The 18,925-nt window shown below is 39.2% G+C and overlaps 2 protein-coding genes across 8 annotated transcripts; one reads left to right on the forward strand and one right to left on the reverse strand.

The window, feature by feature from the left end:
- Nucleotides 1–575: 575 nt before the first annotated feature.
- rap1gapl (RAP1 GTPase activating protein-like) lies at nucleotides 576–6,392 on the reverse strand. Its single transcript, XM_062421911.1, has 19 exons — nucleotides 6,322–6,392; nucleotides 6,118–6,150; nucleotides 5,906–5,987; nucleotides 5,675–5,710; nucleotides 5,531–5,578; nucleotides 5,165–5,362; nucleotides 4,954–5,051; nucleotides 4,724–4,802; nucleotides 4,000–4,053; nucleotides 3,828–3,911; nucleotides 3,620–3,720; nucleotides 3,394–3,523; nucleotides 3,117–3,278; nucleotides 2,471–2,542; nucleotides 1,536–1,622; nucleotides 1,250–1,405; nucleotides 1,079–1,162; nucleotides 969–988; nucleotides 576–885 (listed from the first exon to the last, which is right to left on the reverse strand). The coding sequence occupies exons 1-19, from the start codon at nucleotides 6,390–6,392 to the stop codon at nucleotides 801–803; spliced, it is 1,680 nt and encodes a 559-aa protein (XP_062277895.1). The 3' UTR covers nucleotides 576–800.
- A 2,312-nt stretch (nucleotides 6,393–8,704) lies between these two features.
- Nucleotides 8,705–18,479, forward strand: casp2 (caspase 2, apoptosis-related cysteine peptidase). Of its 7 annotated transcripts, none has more exons than XM_062421821.1 (12): nucleotides 8,705–8,857; nucleotides 9,408–9,574; nucleotides 10,478–10,648; nucleotides 10,759–10,833; nucleotides 11,555–11,624; nucleotides 12,091–12,182; nucleotides 12,437–12,619; nucleotides 13,881–14,009; nucleotides 14,110–14,200; nucleotides 15,259–15,459; nucleotides 15,846–15,955; nucleotides 16,895–18,479. In XM_062421821.1, the coding sequence occupies exons 2-12, from the start codon at nucleotides 9,425–9,427 to the stop codon at nucleotides 17,018–17,020; spliced, it is 1,398 nt and encodes a 465-aa protein (XP_062277805.1). In that variant the 5' UTR covers nucleotides 8,705–8,857; nucleotides 9,408–9,424; the 3' UTR covers nucleotides 17,021–18,479. The 7 variants fall into 7 exon arrangements, with proteins under 7 accessions (XP_062277805.1, XP_062277807.1, XP_062277808.1 ...); XM_062421823.1 differs by having other exon boundaries at nucleotides 9,411–9,574; XM_062421824.1 differs by having other exon boundaries at nucleotides 8,705–8,853.
- The last annotated feature ends 446 nt before the right edge of the window (nucleotides 18,480–18,925 follow it).

The following is an 18,925-nucleotide window of genomic DNA, read 5'->3' on the forward strand; positions in this document are numbered from 1 at the left end:
TTAAAACATGTCTTGAGGGGATCTTCCTCTTAAATTTTTAATTTGTAATACTTTTTTGTATTATGGTACTGCTGTGTCATCGTATGTAGCACTGAACTGAAAAGTAAAAATGATAATAAATAACCATAAAGGTTCTTTGTATCCTTGCAGGTATCAACTCAGATTTGTCCTTCAGAGCAGCAGATGTGGATCATCACACACATCCAGAAAGGTTTTTACTGATAATGGAGATGAGAAGATGGGGAGATTGTGGAGCTCTACGCAGGCCTATACTGTCTGCCTTTTTGTTAACCCATGACCATCATCATCTTCCTTTACTCCTTGCCTTCTTTTCAACATGTGATATACCATGTATATGTTTCCATCTTCCTTAAACTATATGCTTCATTTTCTGCATACTGTGCTGATTTCAGCTGCTATTCCACACATGATGTTCATCTCATTGCCTTCCCCTGCATCCATCATTAAAAGTAAAACTTTCTTCAGAACAGCACACACACACACAAGAGTAAACTTCGTCATTTTTAATGACAGAACACTTAACTCATTGTTTCCTTTCAAACTTTCTTGGCAGTTTTATATGTTGTACATTTCACTGAAATACAATTCAAAAGATTGTAATTAATCTAAAATATCCCTGCTATGACAGTAAAATAATTATATTTGCAGAAATCCTATTTACTTTTACTCTCTATTTACATATATAAGTCATCCACCGGGATAATAAGGTAGTAAACATATAGGCTACTGATCGCTATAAGTATATTAACATTTGAAATCTACAAATTAACATTTGCCTTTTATGTGTCTTCTTGAGGACTCAATTTATCCTTGAGTTCAGCTGCTCCCAAACTGTCAGTGGGCAGAGGTCCTGGAGATTTGTCACTGAAAACCAGGTACAACAGTCAGCTGTATTTTAATTTCAACTCATATCAAAGACATATTTTTATTTGTGTTTTAAGTCTTACCTCTCTCCATCTTTCTCTGTCTGTAAAGGAAGTTTAAAAATAATATTAGCTCAAACCATTTTATTAAGCAGTTTTTCAGTCAAAAATCCTCCATCTCATTGAGTTTTTACCTTTGGTTTCTGTGATGAGATGCCCCCAATCTTCCTTGGTACTCCAAGAGTGTCAAAAGAATGGCTACGCACCCTGATGGCTCTCTAGACGTTCAGAAGATAAAATAGTTCAGTGAAGTCAAGAATGGGAAAGTTTTCAAAATTTGAAAGGTGAGGGATAGCAACATTCACCTTAAAGTTTTCAATAAAACCTCCGCTCCCTTCAGACGCTCCACGCACACCCTCAGAAATTGGGAGAGCAGACACTGATGGATCCCCAATCATGCACTGCGAACGGGTGGAGAGTTCAGCCTGCAAGCTCTCCAGGAGTGATGAACGAGTGCGGAGCTTTAAGAGAGAGGAGAGACAGGAGATAACACATGGCAGAGAGCAAAATTAGAGAGCAAGCTTGTCATTTGGATCTTCACTAGTGAGCATAATAAAGTCATAATCCAGATGATGTGCTGTTTCCATCTACCTCCAGTCTGCTGAATCGCTCAGCCTTATAGCAGGAAATCTCTGCGTTGATGAGCTTGGTCAAGAGGAATTCTCTCAGCAGGGAGCGCTAAAGACAAAACAGATGAGACTAAAACCTTTAAAGCATCTCAATAATGGATTTATCCTGTGGATAAACAAGGTAGACTCAAATAAATGGCTCACAGACTGAACAGTTGGAAGAGAAACAAGGTTTACTGATGATCAAAGCAAGATTTGTTCTTAGGCAGGCTGTCAGAGCAGGAAAATAAATAGAATTGACGTATCAGCAGCTAAGCAAACGTCTAAAAAGGCAGCCAAGTGTCACAAACTAAAGCAGGGAGGTTGATGAGGCAAAGGTTGGACCACTACAGCAGGAATGCACATTAGACAATTAACCCTTTCAACAGGAATTGTTGTAGGGAAAGCACAGTTGTTACTAAACGAAGGCTCCGTTCTGTGTAATACTGTGTGCAGTGCAACCAGGATTGTTATTGCCACAACATACCAACTGGATTAAAATTGTTACTACAGGCCATTTTTCAGAGCAGAGCAGACATTTTGACTTGTAATAATAAATAAAAACGATGGCTCTGGGCTGAGACATGAGAGTGTGACATCATGCACAATAACAGGACCCTGAAACTGAAGCAGCTAAATGAAATTCAGCCATCATTAAGTTTATCATTTGCACCTGTGCTCTTAAAAAAAAGGCCTATTTGACAGTACTGAGGTTAAAAAGCAGGTACGTGGTCAGAGAGGTAACAAGGAAATGAGGAACAGGTGTGCTGGTGCAACTGGGGAGAACTTCTGGACAAGAAGGGGGTGGCGGGGGCTGAATAACAGACTGGAAATGATACAGAATTGGCTGTTTCTATGACATTACTTTCTTGAAGTTTTGAGACAAACAAAAGCAGCTGACTCAGTATCATTTCTCACGTCTGTGAAGAGGGGAGGATCTGGGAGGACTGGACCAAAGGGAGGAACATCCTCTCTGGCAGTGACCGACACCTGTGAAGAGGAGGAACCACTGTAATTCTCGAAATATCAGTGGTGGAAGAAATACTGAGACTTTTTACTTTTACTTGAGTTGCGATACCACAATGAAAAATATTCCATTATAGGTATTAGTCTTATTATAGTACTTATAATGCAAACTGCCTCCATTTAGACTGTTATATTTATCATACATATTGTTGGAATATTAATACTGATTCATTGATGTGTTAAGCAGCATTTTAATGTTGTGAAAGGTGGAACCATTTATAACAACTTATACTGTTGGCGAGTCTAATTTATTACAGTGCCATTTTAAAGTTATTTTATAAAGTCATATGTTTTGTGTTTGAAAGACTAATCTGAATCAGAATGATCTGTTTTGGATTAAAAAGTAACACATTTGGCTCTCAAATGTAGTGGAGTAGAAGTACAAAATAACATTAAATGAAAATTTTAAAGTGAAGTACAGGTACCTCTAAATTATGCTTCGCACTTGATTAAATGTACTTCATTACTTTGCATCACTATCCATGCACAGTAACCATTGAGCTACCAGGGCACTCAGGCCAGGACTTTTTTCACCCACCTGGTACGCAGCTTCACCTGTTCCCTCCTCTCTCGGAACCCTGCGGACCACCAGGAAACAATGCAGGAAGTGGGACTTGATAACATCAGATAGAAAAGGTGTTTGACCCTTCTGGTAGACCAAAGCTACAATGTCATTACCAATATGTCTTTTTCTTTGTAACTGTGTAGGATGGAGAGGAGAAGGACAAAAAAATCAACAATTCCCAAAAATGTCGTCTTAACTTGTCTTGTGAATCATCAGTGAAGGACAGATTTAGAGTTGGAGAGTGACTGACCTGCTGTGGGTCGCCCTCTGTGAAGGGCAGTTTAGTTGCGACATGGAACATGATTTCTCTTCTGTGAAAGGAAGTGAAGACTGCTTCACTTCCTGTCTGGCCATGACACACATCTAAACCGCCTCTGAACCTAATGAAAAGAGGAGCGAGGATAAGAAATCATGTGATTTTACACATTGTATGTGTAATTTCTACAGCTAAACGACGTCAGCAGAGTGTACTTTACCCAGTAAAGCCTTGCAGCTGAATTGTTTCTCCCAAAATAGACAGGAACTCCTTAAACTCATCACTTTCCTCATTGTTACCGAGTATGTCCTGCTCAGTGAACTAGAGAAAGATGGATGGTGTCTGAGAGGGAGTAGTTATGATATGATGCCATATCTCAGTCATTTTTATAAATACAAAATGTTGTGAAATGAAGCTCCAAATCTTACCTGCCCGTCAATTTGGTACAATACGCCAAACTTGAAATTAGGAGACACTCTGTGCTCATCAAATGCAGTTATTAGCTCTGGAGCCTGAGGCATGAGTGAGAGTGAGGGAGAGGCTTAAAGAGGATTTGTATAAAGTAGATGTCTTTTTGTTCAGTTATAATTTGAGCATTACCTTGAGGTAGCTGACCACTTCAAACTTTGAGACAGTCACTCTGTCACAGAGCATCTGTAAAGAATATGATGGAAATTTTGTAGACATTTTTATTTAGTTATTAGTTCATTGATTCAAGTAGTGCACTGAAGTACAATTTTGAGATATTTTACTTAAATATTTATGTTCAAAGTTGCTTTATACTTCTATATCACCACATTTCAAAGGGAAATAGTTTAGTAATTTGTAGTTATTAAATTTTACATACAGAACATACAACTTGATGCAGTTTTACAGATTAAACTACCCAATAATATATAAAGTTGTTCTCCATGTTAACCAGCTAAAATATTAAAGGGAAAATGAAATTAATTTGTTTTGTTTTTTAAAGTTAGGTGCCAAAATGAACATTAGGAAGGGATCCTTTATTAGCCAGTATCAACAGGAGGACTGATTACAGCAAGCAAAACCTGTTTCAGTGTTCATATGGGCACCTGACACATATCCTTTAAAATACTGCTCATATGTCAATTCATGAATAAATGTAACAATATCATTTTTATTTAAAAAAAAATATATAACACTCTTAAAGGGGCAATTCTACATAAGCATTTTACTTTTGATACTTGATGCTCATCTGAACTTCTGACGATATTTACAGTGTGTTATTTCTACTTTTACTTTGGGATTGGAGCACTTCTTCCACCACCACTATCCAATATTTAGAAAATAAACAGGTCAATACCTTTGCTAATTCAACCGCAGATGGGATGCTGGGGAAAAGCGACACAGAGAAAACTCCATGCAGGGAGCACTCCTTCATTCTGTGAGACAAGAAACACGATTTCTGTGTTATGTGCAAAAATGTTTAAAGTTTAAATACAAGATGCTATGTTGAATGATTTTTTTATGTATAGTAGCTTGGGACACACAAAAAGCGTTCATAGTTGACTAATACTGACTAAAGATCTCAACCTTAGTATCACCCGTAGTTTATTCTCTTCTTCCTCCAAACACACAGAGAGAACCAGTGGCCCCAAAGATAGATCCACTGCTGTGAAAGAGTGATGGTACTAGGAGGAGAAAAAGAGGGTAAAACACACAAAAAAGCAGCACAGGTAAGATAATATGTTCCTTTATACTTCACAATAATTATTTCTACTCTGGATATTATAAGCTTACTGACTCGTGAGCGAAAGAACTCGTGGTAGATTTTGGCCTCGCCATCTCTCTCCATGATGTCATAGCTCTCTGGATGGAGTCCATAATAGGAAGAGGTGGGACTTGCATCTACAAGCCTCTCCAGAGGGGGGTCTACCCAGTAGCCCCCTGACTTCGAAAGGAGGATAAGCGGCAGTTCTCCTCCTATCGTTAAAAGTTGAGTCTAAAATAAACACAAAGGAGCATCTGATGATGGTGATGAGGGTCTGTCTGTATTGAGAATGAGCTTTTATTGTTTGGGGAAACAAATTACATGGTGTTCACAGAAAGGTCAGTGTCAACACACATAGAATCATACCTGTATATAGAGTTTTTTTAATATCAGACTAACCTTCAGAGGTAGAGGGAATTGACACCGCTGCTCATCGATCCTGCTGCCCTGATGGACAATAGGAGCATCAATGCAATGATAAATAAACCTCTGCTCACACATCACTGGATACACACACTGCAGATCAATCGCGCTGTAACTCACCTGCAGCTTTTCAATGATTTCAAACAGCTCTGTCTCCTGATATGATCAACAGGCCACAGATGTCAGACAAAAGCACAGACAGAGAGAGAAGGGAAGGAGAAACACGGGTAAGAAGAGGAACCAGACAAGCGCTTCGGTTGGGAATGGAAACTCAGACACATAGAACAATGGAAAGACATTAGATGTATGTAATTAAAGTGAGCAGGGACAGTGAACAGATAATTATATCACCCTCTGTTTGCTGCTGGCAGAGAGGAAAGGCTTGCTTTCAGTGGCAGGAGAGTCCAGGATGTTCAGTAGGTTGTCCTCTGGTCTGCAGCAACAGGTTGATTTACACAAGAAGACAGCAACAATATCATCACTTCTCATTCAATTCTTATAATATTTAAATATCTAAAATAATCTCATAACAGCTGCAATAAATTGGAAAAATAAAGCCTCACCTCGTCTCATCCCCACATGTGAATCTGTCCACACTGTAAACAAGGAAGTGATACTCAGAGAGAAAAACAGATCAGCGTACACAGACAACACTACTATCTAAAAGTACTTTTATTCATTGAGTATATATATCTCATCAAAATGAATTTTATGAAATAATCATAACCTTTGAGTCTCATTCTGACACAAACAATGTCTTTACTCACCTTCCATATGCCCCAAAAGTGAAACTTCTCTTTCTGGAGAAGGACGTGTCATTCTTCTTCTCTCTCTCCATGGCTTTGGTGTCACTGTGAATGTTTGTACATGCCAGTTCTCCACAGAGTCAATCAGGGCTGGGTAAGGTTGAATTAATTCACTCTGTCATTCTGTCACTCCTCCTCCTCTCTGCCCCCTGCCTCTCGCTCATTTAAGCTTCCCTTTCCTCCCTCTGTCCTGCTGACAGACAAACAGGCAGCGTTAACCCGCTCATGGTCACAGGTGCAGCAACTACCACAACGTAGAAAACGGACACGGTCAGGCTGCTCCATGCCATCGATCCTCGTGCTTGGATGAACACTTGGTGGTGCTTTCTCAGACTGGCGGAGCTTAAAGACAGACCAGAAAATAAATAAAGAAATGCGTGAGACATTTTCCCCCAGACCAGTTACCCTTTGAGTCAGTGAGGATCATCAATTATTGACAGCACACACAGTGAGGGTGAGGAGATAGACAGCAGGGGAGGAAGGAGTAGGCCAGAGGATAGGAGGTGGAGGGGGAGAGAAAAGAAAGAAAGAGAGAAAGGGAGAAATTTTAAAAAAGAGATGAACAGAGAAAGAGAGGAGGTGATAATGCACATTTACAGTGTTTCACATGATACAAATTCTAATATTACTTCTGATTGTGTATCTTCATTGTATGCTTGGTGGAAGAAGTATTCAGGACCTGTGTTTATCAGACAACTAAAAGGAAATTTTTGGACTAAAATCCTGCAAATGAAAATGAAGTTTTGGAGAGCAACAGGCGTCTTTCAGCTTGATTAAGAGAAGATTGTGTAAGGCTGCAACACAGAGACACAGACGAGCACTTTCTGTGTGACACGCTTTGGAATCAAGTTTTTGATTATGATGAATAATAGATCTGAAGCAATAGTTATATTTCAGGATTGGGTCATTTTATAGTTTGCCAGCTATTGCCAAACACATTTTTGATCAAATTTTACCACAAATAAAACTGACATTGATTTTGTTTGCAATCATCCTATATCTGTGGACATTTATACAAAAATGTAAGTTTTAGACTTTTTAAAAAACTTTCCCCAACATACCTACTTTACCACGCAGCTCCAGTTTGGTTTTCTTTTTTTCCAGTTTCCTATAACTGTGTCCCTATTTATCTGGTTGGAGACTATTGTATTGTTAATTCAACATGTTAAGTGCTACTGGAGATACTGTAGTATTATTATTATTATGAACAATAATCAGAATGTCATTTTTATACTATTAAATGTATTATTTCATTGGATTATTATTACTGACACAGTCGTGTTTAAACATGTAGCTGGTTGAGGTGGAGCTAATTTGAACTACTTTATATACTGTTAGGTATATTAAATGATATATTATATTATAGAATTATCTTATATTTCTGGCTAAATTTTTTTCCTCAAAGTAAATAAGCACACTATTTCTTTTTCAGAAGTTTAATTGTCCAGAAAAAGAATGGACAATACCTTTACATACTAATAGGCAGTTTCATCTCCAGTGCATCATATATCATATATTTAATCTATTTTAACCTAGTTTTATTCCAACTTTTATTAAACTTGATCTTTTATTTCATGTTACTTCTCTTCTGTCTTTTGAATCTATTTTAACCTAGTTTGTTACGCTAACTTTTAATAAACATTTTCTCTTATTCTCTCATTTTATTTATTTTATCTATTCATTTATTTATTTATTACTTATTTTATTTAAATTCTCCAAACATTCCTATCATTCTTATTTTCTTTTACATGCATTGTGCATGTTTTTGTCTTTAAATTTGGTTTTTAGTCCTTTTCTTTATGTAGTCACTTTTCTATCTTATTATCAGCTTGTCAATCAACTGTAAAGCACTTTGAACTACACTAGCCTGTATGAAAGGTGCTATATAAATAAAGTTTGATTGATTGATTGATTGATTGATTGATTGATTGATTGATACTATAAAATAATCTGATATTTTTATGTAAAATATTTTCCTGCAAAGTTACTATAAGATGTGGAATAAAAAGTGCAATGTTTATCTCTGAAATGGAGTGGAGAAGAGGAATGAAAATCTTTAAGTTAAATGCTCTCTTCTTTTCACCCAATAACAGTTCGTCCTCTTATTGTTAAAAGGCTCACTATTAGAGGACTGTTTGTGTCCGTCTTCAAAGTGCCTCTTATCAATTGGTTGCTTATTTACAGAAAACAGATTCAAATTCAAAAATTCCCTTAAATCTACCATTTATACAGTAGTTCTACAGTAGGAGGAATCCGCCTATAAGAAGCTAGCTGATTGGCTATTCTATACGCCATTCTAATTTCTCTCGCTCTCATTGGTTAAAATCCAAAACAACGACCCCTGTAGCCCCGCCCTGCTTAATGCAGCGCGGAAGTTGGTTTTTACGTAGAGAGAGTGGACGGGATGTTGTCGATTAGTGTGAACTAGTGTAAAACTCGTCGACACTTTGTTGTGTTTTTTCCTGGAAGATTTGGTTTCCTGAACGGTAACAAGTAGGTATGGCAGGAAGAGCATTACGCTTTCTTTGACGCAACGAAACAGGGGCATTTTTTAAGTTCGCTAGCTAGCTAGTTAGCTTAGGTAATTAGCCACCATCGTTTCACTGTCAGTGCAACTTTACGCCTCCTGCATCGTAATATCATGTTAATATTTACAAAAACTGTTGATTTTAATTTGCTTAGCAGCCTCTTCAGTTGGTTATTGCTCGTTTAGATGTTACACCTGCACTGTTCAGCTCGCATTGTGGATGTTTCTCTGTTTAAGGGCACAATAAAGCATTTATTATTGCAGTAGTTATGGCGTTATTCATGTTTAAAGCGTAAATTGATGCTTTAATGTGTAGGTGTAACTACTGAGGGACATTTCCCATTGAGAAAGCCCAGGAAAAAAGTAAAAGTGTGACAATACTGAGTGGTTTGGCTCTGCATATGGCTCGCTGCACATTATGTTAAGTGTCTGTGACCTTGCACCCTGCGGTTTACCTGTCGTTGGTCGTGATCTTGAAGTTAATGTGTTGTGGTTGTATCCCTTCCTGTCCTGTACCCAGCAGACTGTTGTGGTAAAATGTTAGAGTGTGGCATGCTGGAGCGGGACAGGCAGGCTCTGCGGAGACGCTCTGTGGTCCTCTGCAAACAGATGGTGGTAGACGAGCTGCTCATTCAGTCTCTACAGGCGGACAACATCCTCACTGAGGGCATGGCAGATAACATTATGGTACGTTAACTCATCTTAAAGCACTGCTCTGTTGAGCTGTTCACCCTTCATCTTCTCACCAAGGCCATACCCCGTGCTGAAGATTTACAAGTAGATATTGCAAAGTTAACAGACATGTTTCCCCTTGGCTGATATTATCGATTAATACCTGAGATGACCACTTTAGACTACTATTGCCTGGTTGAAAAAAAATGTTAAATGATGGGTTCACAGTTTTTCAAGTCTGTCCTAAAACAATAGTCAGGTTCCCAAATGAATATTGAAACAGATTTTTCTTGCCAAAAGAATTCCTCCTGTTCACACTGACCATTAGAAGATCCATTCATGATGCACTTGTAACAATGTAAGTGATGGAGGACAAAATTTACAAGCCTCTTTTTGTGCAGAAATATATTTTAGTTTCTCTGAAGTCAATATGAATCTTTCAACGTTTATTGTGTTTTCAGTGCCAAAGTCGCTCTTTTTGTTACTATACTTCCTCCACAGCTCAACAGGGGAACACCGAGAAAACACAGAGGGAATTTTATGCTAAAAACACTATAGATGTGGCAGATATCCACTTGAAATGACTAAAACAGACTGACTTGAGGCATCATATAAGATTCAGATAAACTTTTAAATGCATTTTTCACAAAATGACTGTGTGAACACACTGTGGAATTTGTCACCCATCATTTGCATTGAAAGCACATTGAAGATATTTTTACAGCCAGTATGAACAGGAGGAATGATTAGAGCGAGGAAAACCTCTTTCAGTGTCTAAATGTCTAAACAAATCTTGTTCTGGGTGAACTGAGTCAACAATGGACAATGCTTGATTAAAATCAAATTAAGGTGACTGTATTTGAGATCAGAATTGGAAATAAAAATGTTCTGCCTTGTTTCTGATCATCTCTATTTTAGGCTGAGCAAACAGCTCAAAAACGAAGCTTTCGTTTGCTACAACTTTTACCAAAGCGAGGGCCCAGAGCCTTCAGCAGCTTCTGCTCAGCTCTGAGAGACACTGAGCAGCAACATTTGGGTGACCTTCTCACACAGTCACCAGAGAAAGATGGCAAAGAGACACATCTAGAGGTGAGTGCACACTTAAACAAACATCACCACACACACAGCACACAGTTACAGTATGCGCAGCAGATTCATACCAGACTTAGTGCAGTCCTTAGACTGTTTTTTGCTCACAGAGTATTCAGCCTGAAGAAGAGCCAGAGGGACAGGCAGGGCGACTGGTCATGCAGACACCAGAAAAGAAGAGAGAGGTGAGCAGATACAATACAAAATCTCTCTACCTGGATAACTATTGGCATTCTAATTGTTCACATGTTCACAAGAGAAATAAAGCCATTGTCAGGAAAGGTGTGTCATCAAGTATGTGTATTTTAAGGAGCTTTGATCAGCTCATTTATACATGCTCACAGTTTGAAAAAAAGTCACATTTGGCTAACAAATGTTCCAGTCACACGATCTTGTGCAGTTATCTTCAGTAAACAGAGAGGAAAAGAGTGAGGAGAGCCGCACCCCATCATACCCAGTCGAAGCCTCAGACAGCTACTTGCGCTCAGAGTCATCATTCACAGGTTCAACTCCAGACAGGGAGGAAGACAGGAACCAAAAGAGACTAAGGAAGAAGAAAAGAGTAAGATAACTGGACAGATGTGAGAATCACACACCACATCCATCAAGACAGTCAGATGGCCTGCTGAGGTAGTCAAACAGCAGGCAGGAGATTCCCCAATAGTTAAGTTATGATTGCAGGTGTCATTTTCTAACATTGAAAAACAGCTGCTGCCAAAGGAAAGAACAAAATCCTTCATTATCTGTCTACATAGATTTGTGCTGAGCAGCGAATATGTTAAAAAGAAAGATTAAGCTCTGCACACTGTAGCTCCCTTAGATGCAGTTTGTTGAGACATCCACCAGTGACTAGCTAATGTGCAGCTAATTTGTTGACATTAATAGTAGCATTATTTTGAATTGTAGAGATATGAAGACTCATCTGTTCCACTTTCAACCCAGGAGGGAATTGTAGCTAAAAGAGCAAGGACACAAGGTGAGTTGTAATCAACTGTGGACTGCATTCAGGATAAAGTACAGTGTGTTTCTCTGTGTCCGATGTTGTCAATATTTTTCTGTTTCCCTGGAGACCCAGGGTGGTGTGTGAAGAAAAGGGTTTATCTATTGTCCAATTTTACGAGACAGGTAATTGAATATACTTAAACACAAACACATTTTCTAGCTAGCAGCAGCTCAGAAGAGTTTAGAGTCTGTCTGAACTGTTTTTTTTATTATGTAATCTCATCACAGAGAGAAGTGTAGGAGTGTGGTTGTTCTAGTAGCTGGTTGCTGTCTGTACCTGCAGGCACCACACCTTAAAAGTGACTCATTCACAGATTTGTAGTACAACGTTTGTTGTCACACAACTGCTGGCAAGACACAAACTTTGCATCAGCAGTTGAAACTGTAACAAGCAGAGTTTAATGTCTCGTATGTTTTGTGTTTATTTGTGTGTGCTTTAGAGTTCATGGAGTGTAGCCTGGATGCAGATAGTCCCATCAACACTCCTGTGCTCGCGTGTACACGTGACTTCTACCTCTCTCACTGCCAGCAGGTAAAATACCACAACTGTGTTTGCAGCAACATACTGTGGCCTTTTAAGAAATTAATATCAGTGTCAAACCTCTAGTATGGATGAGTATACACACTAAATGCATAAAAGAAATAATAGTAAGTTATACAAGCAAGTGTTCAATCCTCTTATAAATGTAGTATTGCAATGCATTGTTACTTTATAGAAATGTTGTGGTCATCAAGTTATGTCTCTGATTCATTCTTGTAATTTCTTTCTCACTTTGTGCACTCCAGTCCTACAGAATGAATTCATTGCCACGTGGCTTTGCCTTGGTCATCAGTAATGTGACATTTGACCCTTGTGCTGCGCCTGACCTTGACCCTAGGAAGGGAGGTGAGGTGGATGATGAAGTGCTGAGGAAGGTCTTCACAGAGCTGGACTACGTGGTTACAGTCCACAGAGACCTCACTGCTCAGGTACTGCACAGACACTGGCTGTATATAAATACTAGGGGTGTAACGATACGCCGATCTACATCAAAACATTGAACGAGCCAATAGCATCGATGCAAAATGTAACGTTTAAGACACGCTTTTATTTTGAAATTCCCCTGGCACGTCTGTCTCGCCCGAGGTCGCACACCTCCAAACAAAATGCCAGCAGCGCCATGGGAACAGTTAGAAAAAAAGTCTGTTAAGTTATCCTGAGCAGCTTTTTCCCAAAAAAACTAAAAACCACAACTCTAAAAGAGCAACGAGTTTCAGTTTCAGCACGTTAGACACCACAGTTTTAAAAGAGAAGCAAAAATCCTGCTTTAACGTATAAAAGTACTGACTTAATGTTCTTTCGGTTTTCTTTTATAAGATGTGAAAAAATTGTGTGGTAGACGCACACATCTGCAGCTCCAATGCAGGTGGATCCCAGTATACCTGAATTGGGAGCTGCAGCATGCCAGCTTTTTTCTTGCTTTTACAGATTTTGTTATTTGGTCCAGCTCCTGCTTTCTTACTCTGGATGTGTTTGTCTACCACTCAATTTTTTCTTTTATAGGATGAGAAAATGTTAAAGCTCTATATCAAAATGTGGCACTTTATAGTGAACAGGAGATCTATTTTTATTTTAAAAGAATAGATTGTTTTCCATTTAAATGTCTGGTTGAGCTCAGAAATAAATGTCAAATGATATTTTAGAAGCGTTTTGGGATTTGATATGAATGGAAGTGATTGTGATAAGTCAGCTGTCATATTGTCTCATATCGATCGCTGCCTGAATCGAATCGAATCGAAATCGTATCGTAAAAAGACCTGATACCAGCACGCATGGAATAGTTGTTCATTGAATCGATATAGTATCGTATCGTGAAGAAACTTGTGATTTACACCCCTAATAAATACAGATGTGCCTTGCTGAAGAAAAAGTGCCCACGTGTAAGATTTGTTTGGCAAGTCTGTTAAGCTATTTCCCCATTTGCTTCCAGAGTGCCGTTGGAAGAAATTGGTGGTTTTATCACAAAGCAAACACACTTTGCATTTTAGCTATTCAGCTGATTATGAGAAACTTGGAGTGAGTAGGCATGTGTGCTATCAGTGTTTTGCTCAAAGACTCTCCTTCCCACACAGCATAGGCTCTTAATATTACCCACCGGTTCTGCATTAAAAAATCAATTTGCAAATAAAACTTTTAGAAACCTTGGACTTGTATGTGAACTATTCTTCCTGATTCTGTATTGCTTCGTAGGGCATGAGAACGTGCATTGAGAACTTTTGCCGGCGGCCGGACCACCGGACAATGGACAGCTGTGTGGTGTGTCTGCTCTCCCATGGAGTGGAAGGAGGTGTATATGGCACAGATGGACAACTGCTGCAGGTGTGTGTTTCATGGTTTTCTGTGCTCACTCAAGAGTAAAGATGCAAGCCCTTTTTACAGACATTTAACATGAAGCTGTGTGTCTCTTGGGCAATTTCAGCTGGACTGGGTGTTTGAGGCCTTTGACAATGCGCACTGTCCACTGCTACAGAACAAACCGAAGATGTTTTTCATCCAGGCCTGCAGAGGAGGTAAAGTTCTGTGTGATTTGGAAGCAATCCTTAAAAAGGCCCATAAGGGATCATGATGCATTAAGTGTTTTTTGAGCCTACATGCATACCTGAGGTTAATAAAAGGCTCATGGCATGTGTTAGACTACCTCTGTTAGATCTGTTTGGTCTCTGCGATGTCCTGAAATCACCTAAGAGCAAGAGAACAGACAGATGCCAGCCTGTCCCTCCACATGTCCAGATGTTGTGCGCTGTCATGTTCCTGACCACTGGGACAGGTAACCCAGGTGGCAGTTTCATAGACATCCATCAATCACACATTTCCAGATGTTGTGGATGGTATAACATGATACATTTCCCATATCTTGCTTTAGATTTGAACGCAATGAAACACAATAATATTCCATAAACATGTAATGAATCTGTGACTTAACCAGGCTCACAGCTAATTAGTCTGTGTCTATGGTTGGAGGTTATAGCCTGACTACGTGGCTGATGTTGCCCCTGACAAACCCTCAGACCCCTCAGGAGCAATCCTAATTACTGTCATACGCTCCTCCAATCCACCACAGAGACTAACACATGTGTGCTGCTGAAAAGCCATTACATTTTGTCAGCCACTGCCTCTGCAAATAGCTTCAGTCAAAACCAATCATCATTTTTTATTTTCATGATGTATCCAGTGTTTAAGGTTCTATTGGTTTTGAAAGTCTGGACAAAAATGACTTAGTTTGATGTTTGAGACCTTTTGACCGTTCTTTTTGCCATGCACAAGTTTTTAAGACAATATTTTGTTGCTACATTACCATCTTAATTAAGAGAGTTGAGTAACCAAAGCAAGTTACTAGTGTTATCATTCCTTTCAGAGATTATAATTGTTCAGCTATAAGATAACCCTTTAAAAGTGGTAATTACAGGATTAATTGTTCAGTTTTTGGTTTATCATATGGTGGCAGAAAATCACTTAAGGTCCACAAGCTTGTTATTGATCACAAAACAGCAAGTTATGTGTTTTTGAACCAGATATTTTAAAGACTGCTGGGTGCACAACATTAAATTGAACCCTTGTTGTCTTCCAGAGGAGATGGATTGTGGAGTGGAGCAGATAGATGGGCCAGTGAGGACCTGCTCACCAAGCTGTGAACAGCGCGATGCTGGGAGGGAGGGACAGGGGGATGCAGATTCCAGACAGAGGGGGGACATGGGGAGACCCAGGATAAAACTGCCCCAGCGCTCCGACATGATCTGCGGCTATGCATCTCTCAAAGGTCAGAGAATTTGTAAGTTTGTCCCTTTTTGCTATTTTCGTGTGGATTTATTTATGAACTAACAGTGTTCATTAACTGAAATGTCAAAGTTTATTAATCACGCGCATGCAGCTTGAACAAGAACTGCAGAAAAACTAACATGGGTGACTTATGTCTTTACTCATTTCAGTCTGAATGAAGTTGTTTTCTCCATACCATTACAGACACATTTAATAAATTAAACGTTTCTGTTGTGAATAAGAACTCATTTTCAAAAACCCCAGGTTTAGATGTTAACTTAATTTTCTGTGTCTGTTTCCAGTTACTGTATGTAAATACCAGACACCACCGTAGCTCTGTCTGCCTGCGTCTCATCACAGTGTATTAAGCTTTTATTGTTTGATCTCTTCGTCCTCAAGGCACAGCAGCCATGCGCAACACCAAGAGAGGATCCTGGTTTATCCAGGAACTCAACACAGCACTCCGCCTCCACGCCAGAGACACTCACCTGGCAGACATCCTTGTGCAGGTAAATGTCTTATAATTTCATATACTGCAAACACAGCAGGGCTGGATGATGTCACCTAAAATTAATATCATGATTAACTGTCAAAATTCTCCGTTCTCACAGTCAAGCTCTTAATAGTTATTTTCACTGAAAAACAAACAGAAAACCCTGGACTATGACTCTTTATTTACCATAATCGCAAAACTTTGATATTTGTTTGCTAAACCCGGAAATTCAAGGTAAAGATTGTTATGTTTAATATCTTTTTTGTCATTATCTTATTCATCTGATCTTTCAGAGTAACATTATCCAATTATCCGTCAACATATTCAGTTGCTTAAAAAAAAAAAAAAAAAGACTAGCAAACTCAACTTGATTTTTTTTATTATAACAAACTGTAGCAAATACTGACCAATCTATAGTTTACTGCTAAGTTCCAGCATACCTGCGTGCCTGTCCTGAGCGCAACCTCACCACGTCTCTGACTCACACGCTAGAGTAGACGGCAACACGCACACCACCTGCTTCATCTCTCCTGCGGTGCAGAGAATCAATTTCCCTGAAGATCCTTTTTTTTAAAAAGCCAATTTCCACACACACTTATTATCTCTGTATTTATTTATTAAAAAGTGTCTACCTTTTGATCACACGGACCTTTTTCAAGACACATCAGTCTTAAAGTGACTGATTGTATGTGTCCATGATTCTGCACCTGCATTTCTCCAACGCTTGGGTCATTTTGTCCTTACTTGACACATATGGTTAATTGCATGACTTAAAACTGCAGGTAGACAGCCTCTTGAAACATATTAGTATGACTGCAATTCAGGTCAGTTAGAGAGTCATAATAGCAGTTTCGGTTACTTCCATTGATTTTTCAGCACTACTGCACAGTGCAAGATATTCAGTTTAGATGTTACAATAACATTCTCCTTTCCTTTTTCTACCGCCTGTCTCTAGGTCAATGGGCGGATCAAGGAACGGGAAGGTTACGCCCCTGGCACTGCCCACCATCGCTGCAAAGAGATGTCAGAGTTCACCAGCTCATTGTGCAAAGACCTTTTCCTGTTCCCCAAGTACCAATAACCAGTATTGATATGCAAACAATGCACATATTAACACACAGATCATTCCTCGATTTGGAGACCAAGACTCATTCATTCCTGTTCCTGCCACACACTCACAAATTCTCCTGTTACAACTTCACACACTCTTATCCAAACAGAGGATTTATTCATTCATATTTTCTGTGTAAATACTGCCTCCCCAAACCCACACACACAGACTCACAGAAATCTTGGAGAGGAAAAAGGAGAAAGCTTATGTTAATCTACATGTACTCAGAGATGGGCAATGTATTAGCATGCATCCTACTAGTGTATCAGTGTGTCTATGCCAGTTATAGGGTTTAGATGTTAATCCCTTTTAGTCAAAGTCAGGATCTTATTTTTTTGCGGTTTAGTTTCCTACTGCACAGCTACTTTAAGGTTTCACAAGTCTCTCTTTTTAAAATGTATTTTGTACACAGATTTATTTTTGTGGCTTTATTTTATATGTACTTGTTTTTATAAGGATTTTTAAGCCCATTTTCAGCTATTTGTACATAATGTTGACTGGAAGTGACCAATTTTTATTATAGTGACAGGCAGGGGGCAGCACTGAATGCTGAGCTTAATGCAGCAAAGACAAACACCTTTCTTTAACCAATGTTATTCATTTAGATGATCATGTCATGATGACAGACAGATTTTATTCTAGTTATAATCCACTACAGCAGCCATTATGCAGCTAAGTCTTTGCTGTAGGTTTTAAGCTGTTTTCATTAGACTTTTTTTCTTTCCTCACATGGTTTGACTTGTGAAGAGGGAAACCTAAAGGGCAGCTTCAAAACACAATCTTCAAGTGTTTCAAACCAACTTTTTTTTCTCTTCTTTTATGCTCATGGGTGTTCAATCAGGAAATTTCTGTTGGCGTTGGTGGACTGGCAGAGGGAATGTGGTGCTACTTGTGGGGTCTTACACCTACAGTATGAACTTTGACCTTCACACTAACTCTTAACACCTAATCGTGTTTCTCCCCATGTGGGCGCTACACTTTTAGTTAGTCCCCCCATAACTCTATTTTTGTGGTATTTTACTGTATCTGATATAGTAACGATAAAACATGTATTTTCCTTGTCTTCCTGTAAGTATAAGCAATATGCAGTTTTTCTACAGCAGCCTGTGCCATGTGACGATGATCTGTTAGAGACATTTATGACCAGAGTGGTGCTTTCACACAAATAAATCCCCCCATGGCTGTATGAGCATTGACGACATGTGTTTAGGTACAACAGTTGTAGTGAAGAAAATACGATACAGTATTGATTGTTAAACATCTGTAAACAAAGAGTATTATTAAACTCTGATACATAAGTTCTGAAGGTTGGTATTTGTTGCCAAGCTCTGGTGAGGTGCATTGTGGGGGGGAGGAGGGGGAGGCTGGAGAGATTTTATTTGTCAACGCCAATGACTGCCAAATGTTCTGTACAATAAACAGGCCATGTCTTTGCATCTTCCTGTGCCGCTGTGTCTTTGTGTGTATATTTTAGTTAAAACTGGATCCTCCTCCCTGCACGAATGTACACTATGGCAGCTCCTGTGCATGCTTCACTTTATTTGATCCTCCTTGTTGCTGTGTTTGTGTGTGTTGTTCCCCTCGTACAGCCTGTCCTCTCCGTTCTCAGGTATAGTATAACTGGCTCCCAACTATTCTGCTGCGCTCAGGTCTCTTCATGCTGTGACTGGGATGTATGTATCTCTCACTGCCCGCCGCTCGGTGATAATGTTCTTAGTGTATCAGATAGAGGCCCAGCCAGCTGTCCACAGTCATTCTCCCTTGACACACACACACACATGCCGACGGTCAGAGTAACACATTTCTCACTGGCCTCCGGTGTAGCTGTGAGATTAGGCTGTTATGCGTTGGCGTGTGGACTACAAACTAGGGTAG

This window comes from Scomber scombrus, chromosome 7, assembly GCF_963691925.1.
Source record: "Scomber scombrus chromosome 7, fScoSco1.1, whole genome shotgun sequence".
NCBI classification, from domain to species: Eukaryota; Metazoa; Chordata; class Actinopteri; order Scombriformes; family Scombridae; genus Scomber; species Scomber scombrus.

Bases quoted from the DNA above. Each gene is read 5' to 3' on its own strand.
- casp2 (XM_062421821.1), top strand. From the start codon at position 9,425: ATGTTAGAGTGTGGCATGCTGGAGCGGGACAGGCAGGCTCTGCGGAGA. The intron at 12,620-13,880 runs GTACTGCACAGA...ATTGCTTCGTAG, and splicing joins ACAGAGACCTCACTGCTCAG to GGCATGAGAACGTGCATTGA. The intron at 15,956-16,894 runs GTAAATGTCTTA...GCCTGTCTCTAG, and splicing joins TGGCAGACATCCTTGTGCAG to GTCAATGGGCGGATCAAGGA.
- rap1gapl (XM_062421911.1), bottom strand. From the start codon at position 6,392: ATGGAGAGAGAGAAGAAGAATGACACGTCCTTCTCCAGAAAGAGAAGT. The intron at 3,721-3,827 runs GTAAGATTTGGA...ATCTTTCTCTAG, and splicing joins TGTACCAAATTGACGGGCAG to TTCACTGAGCAGGACATACT. The intron at 3,524-3,619 runs GTAAAGTACACT...TCTTTTCATTAG, and splicing joins CAGCTGCAAGGCTTTACTGG to GTTCAGAGGCGGTTTAGATG.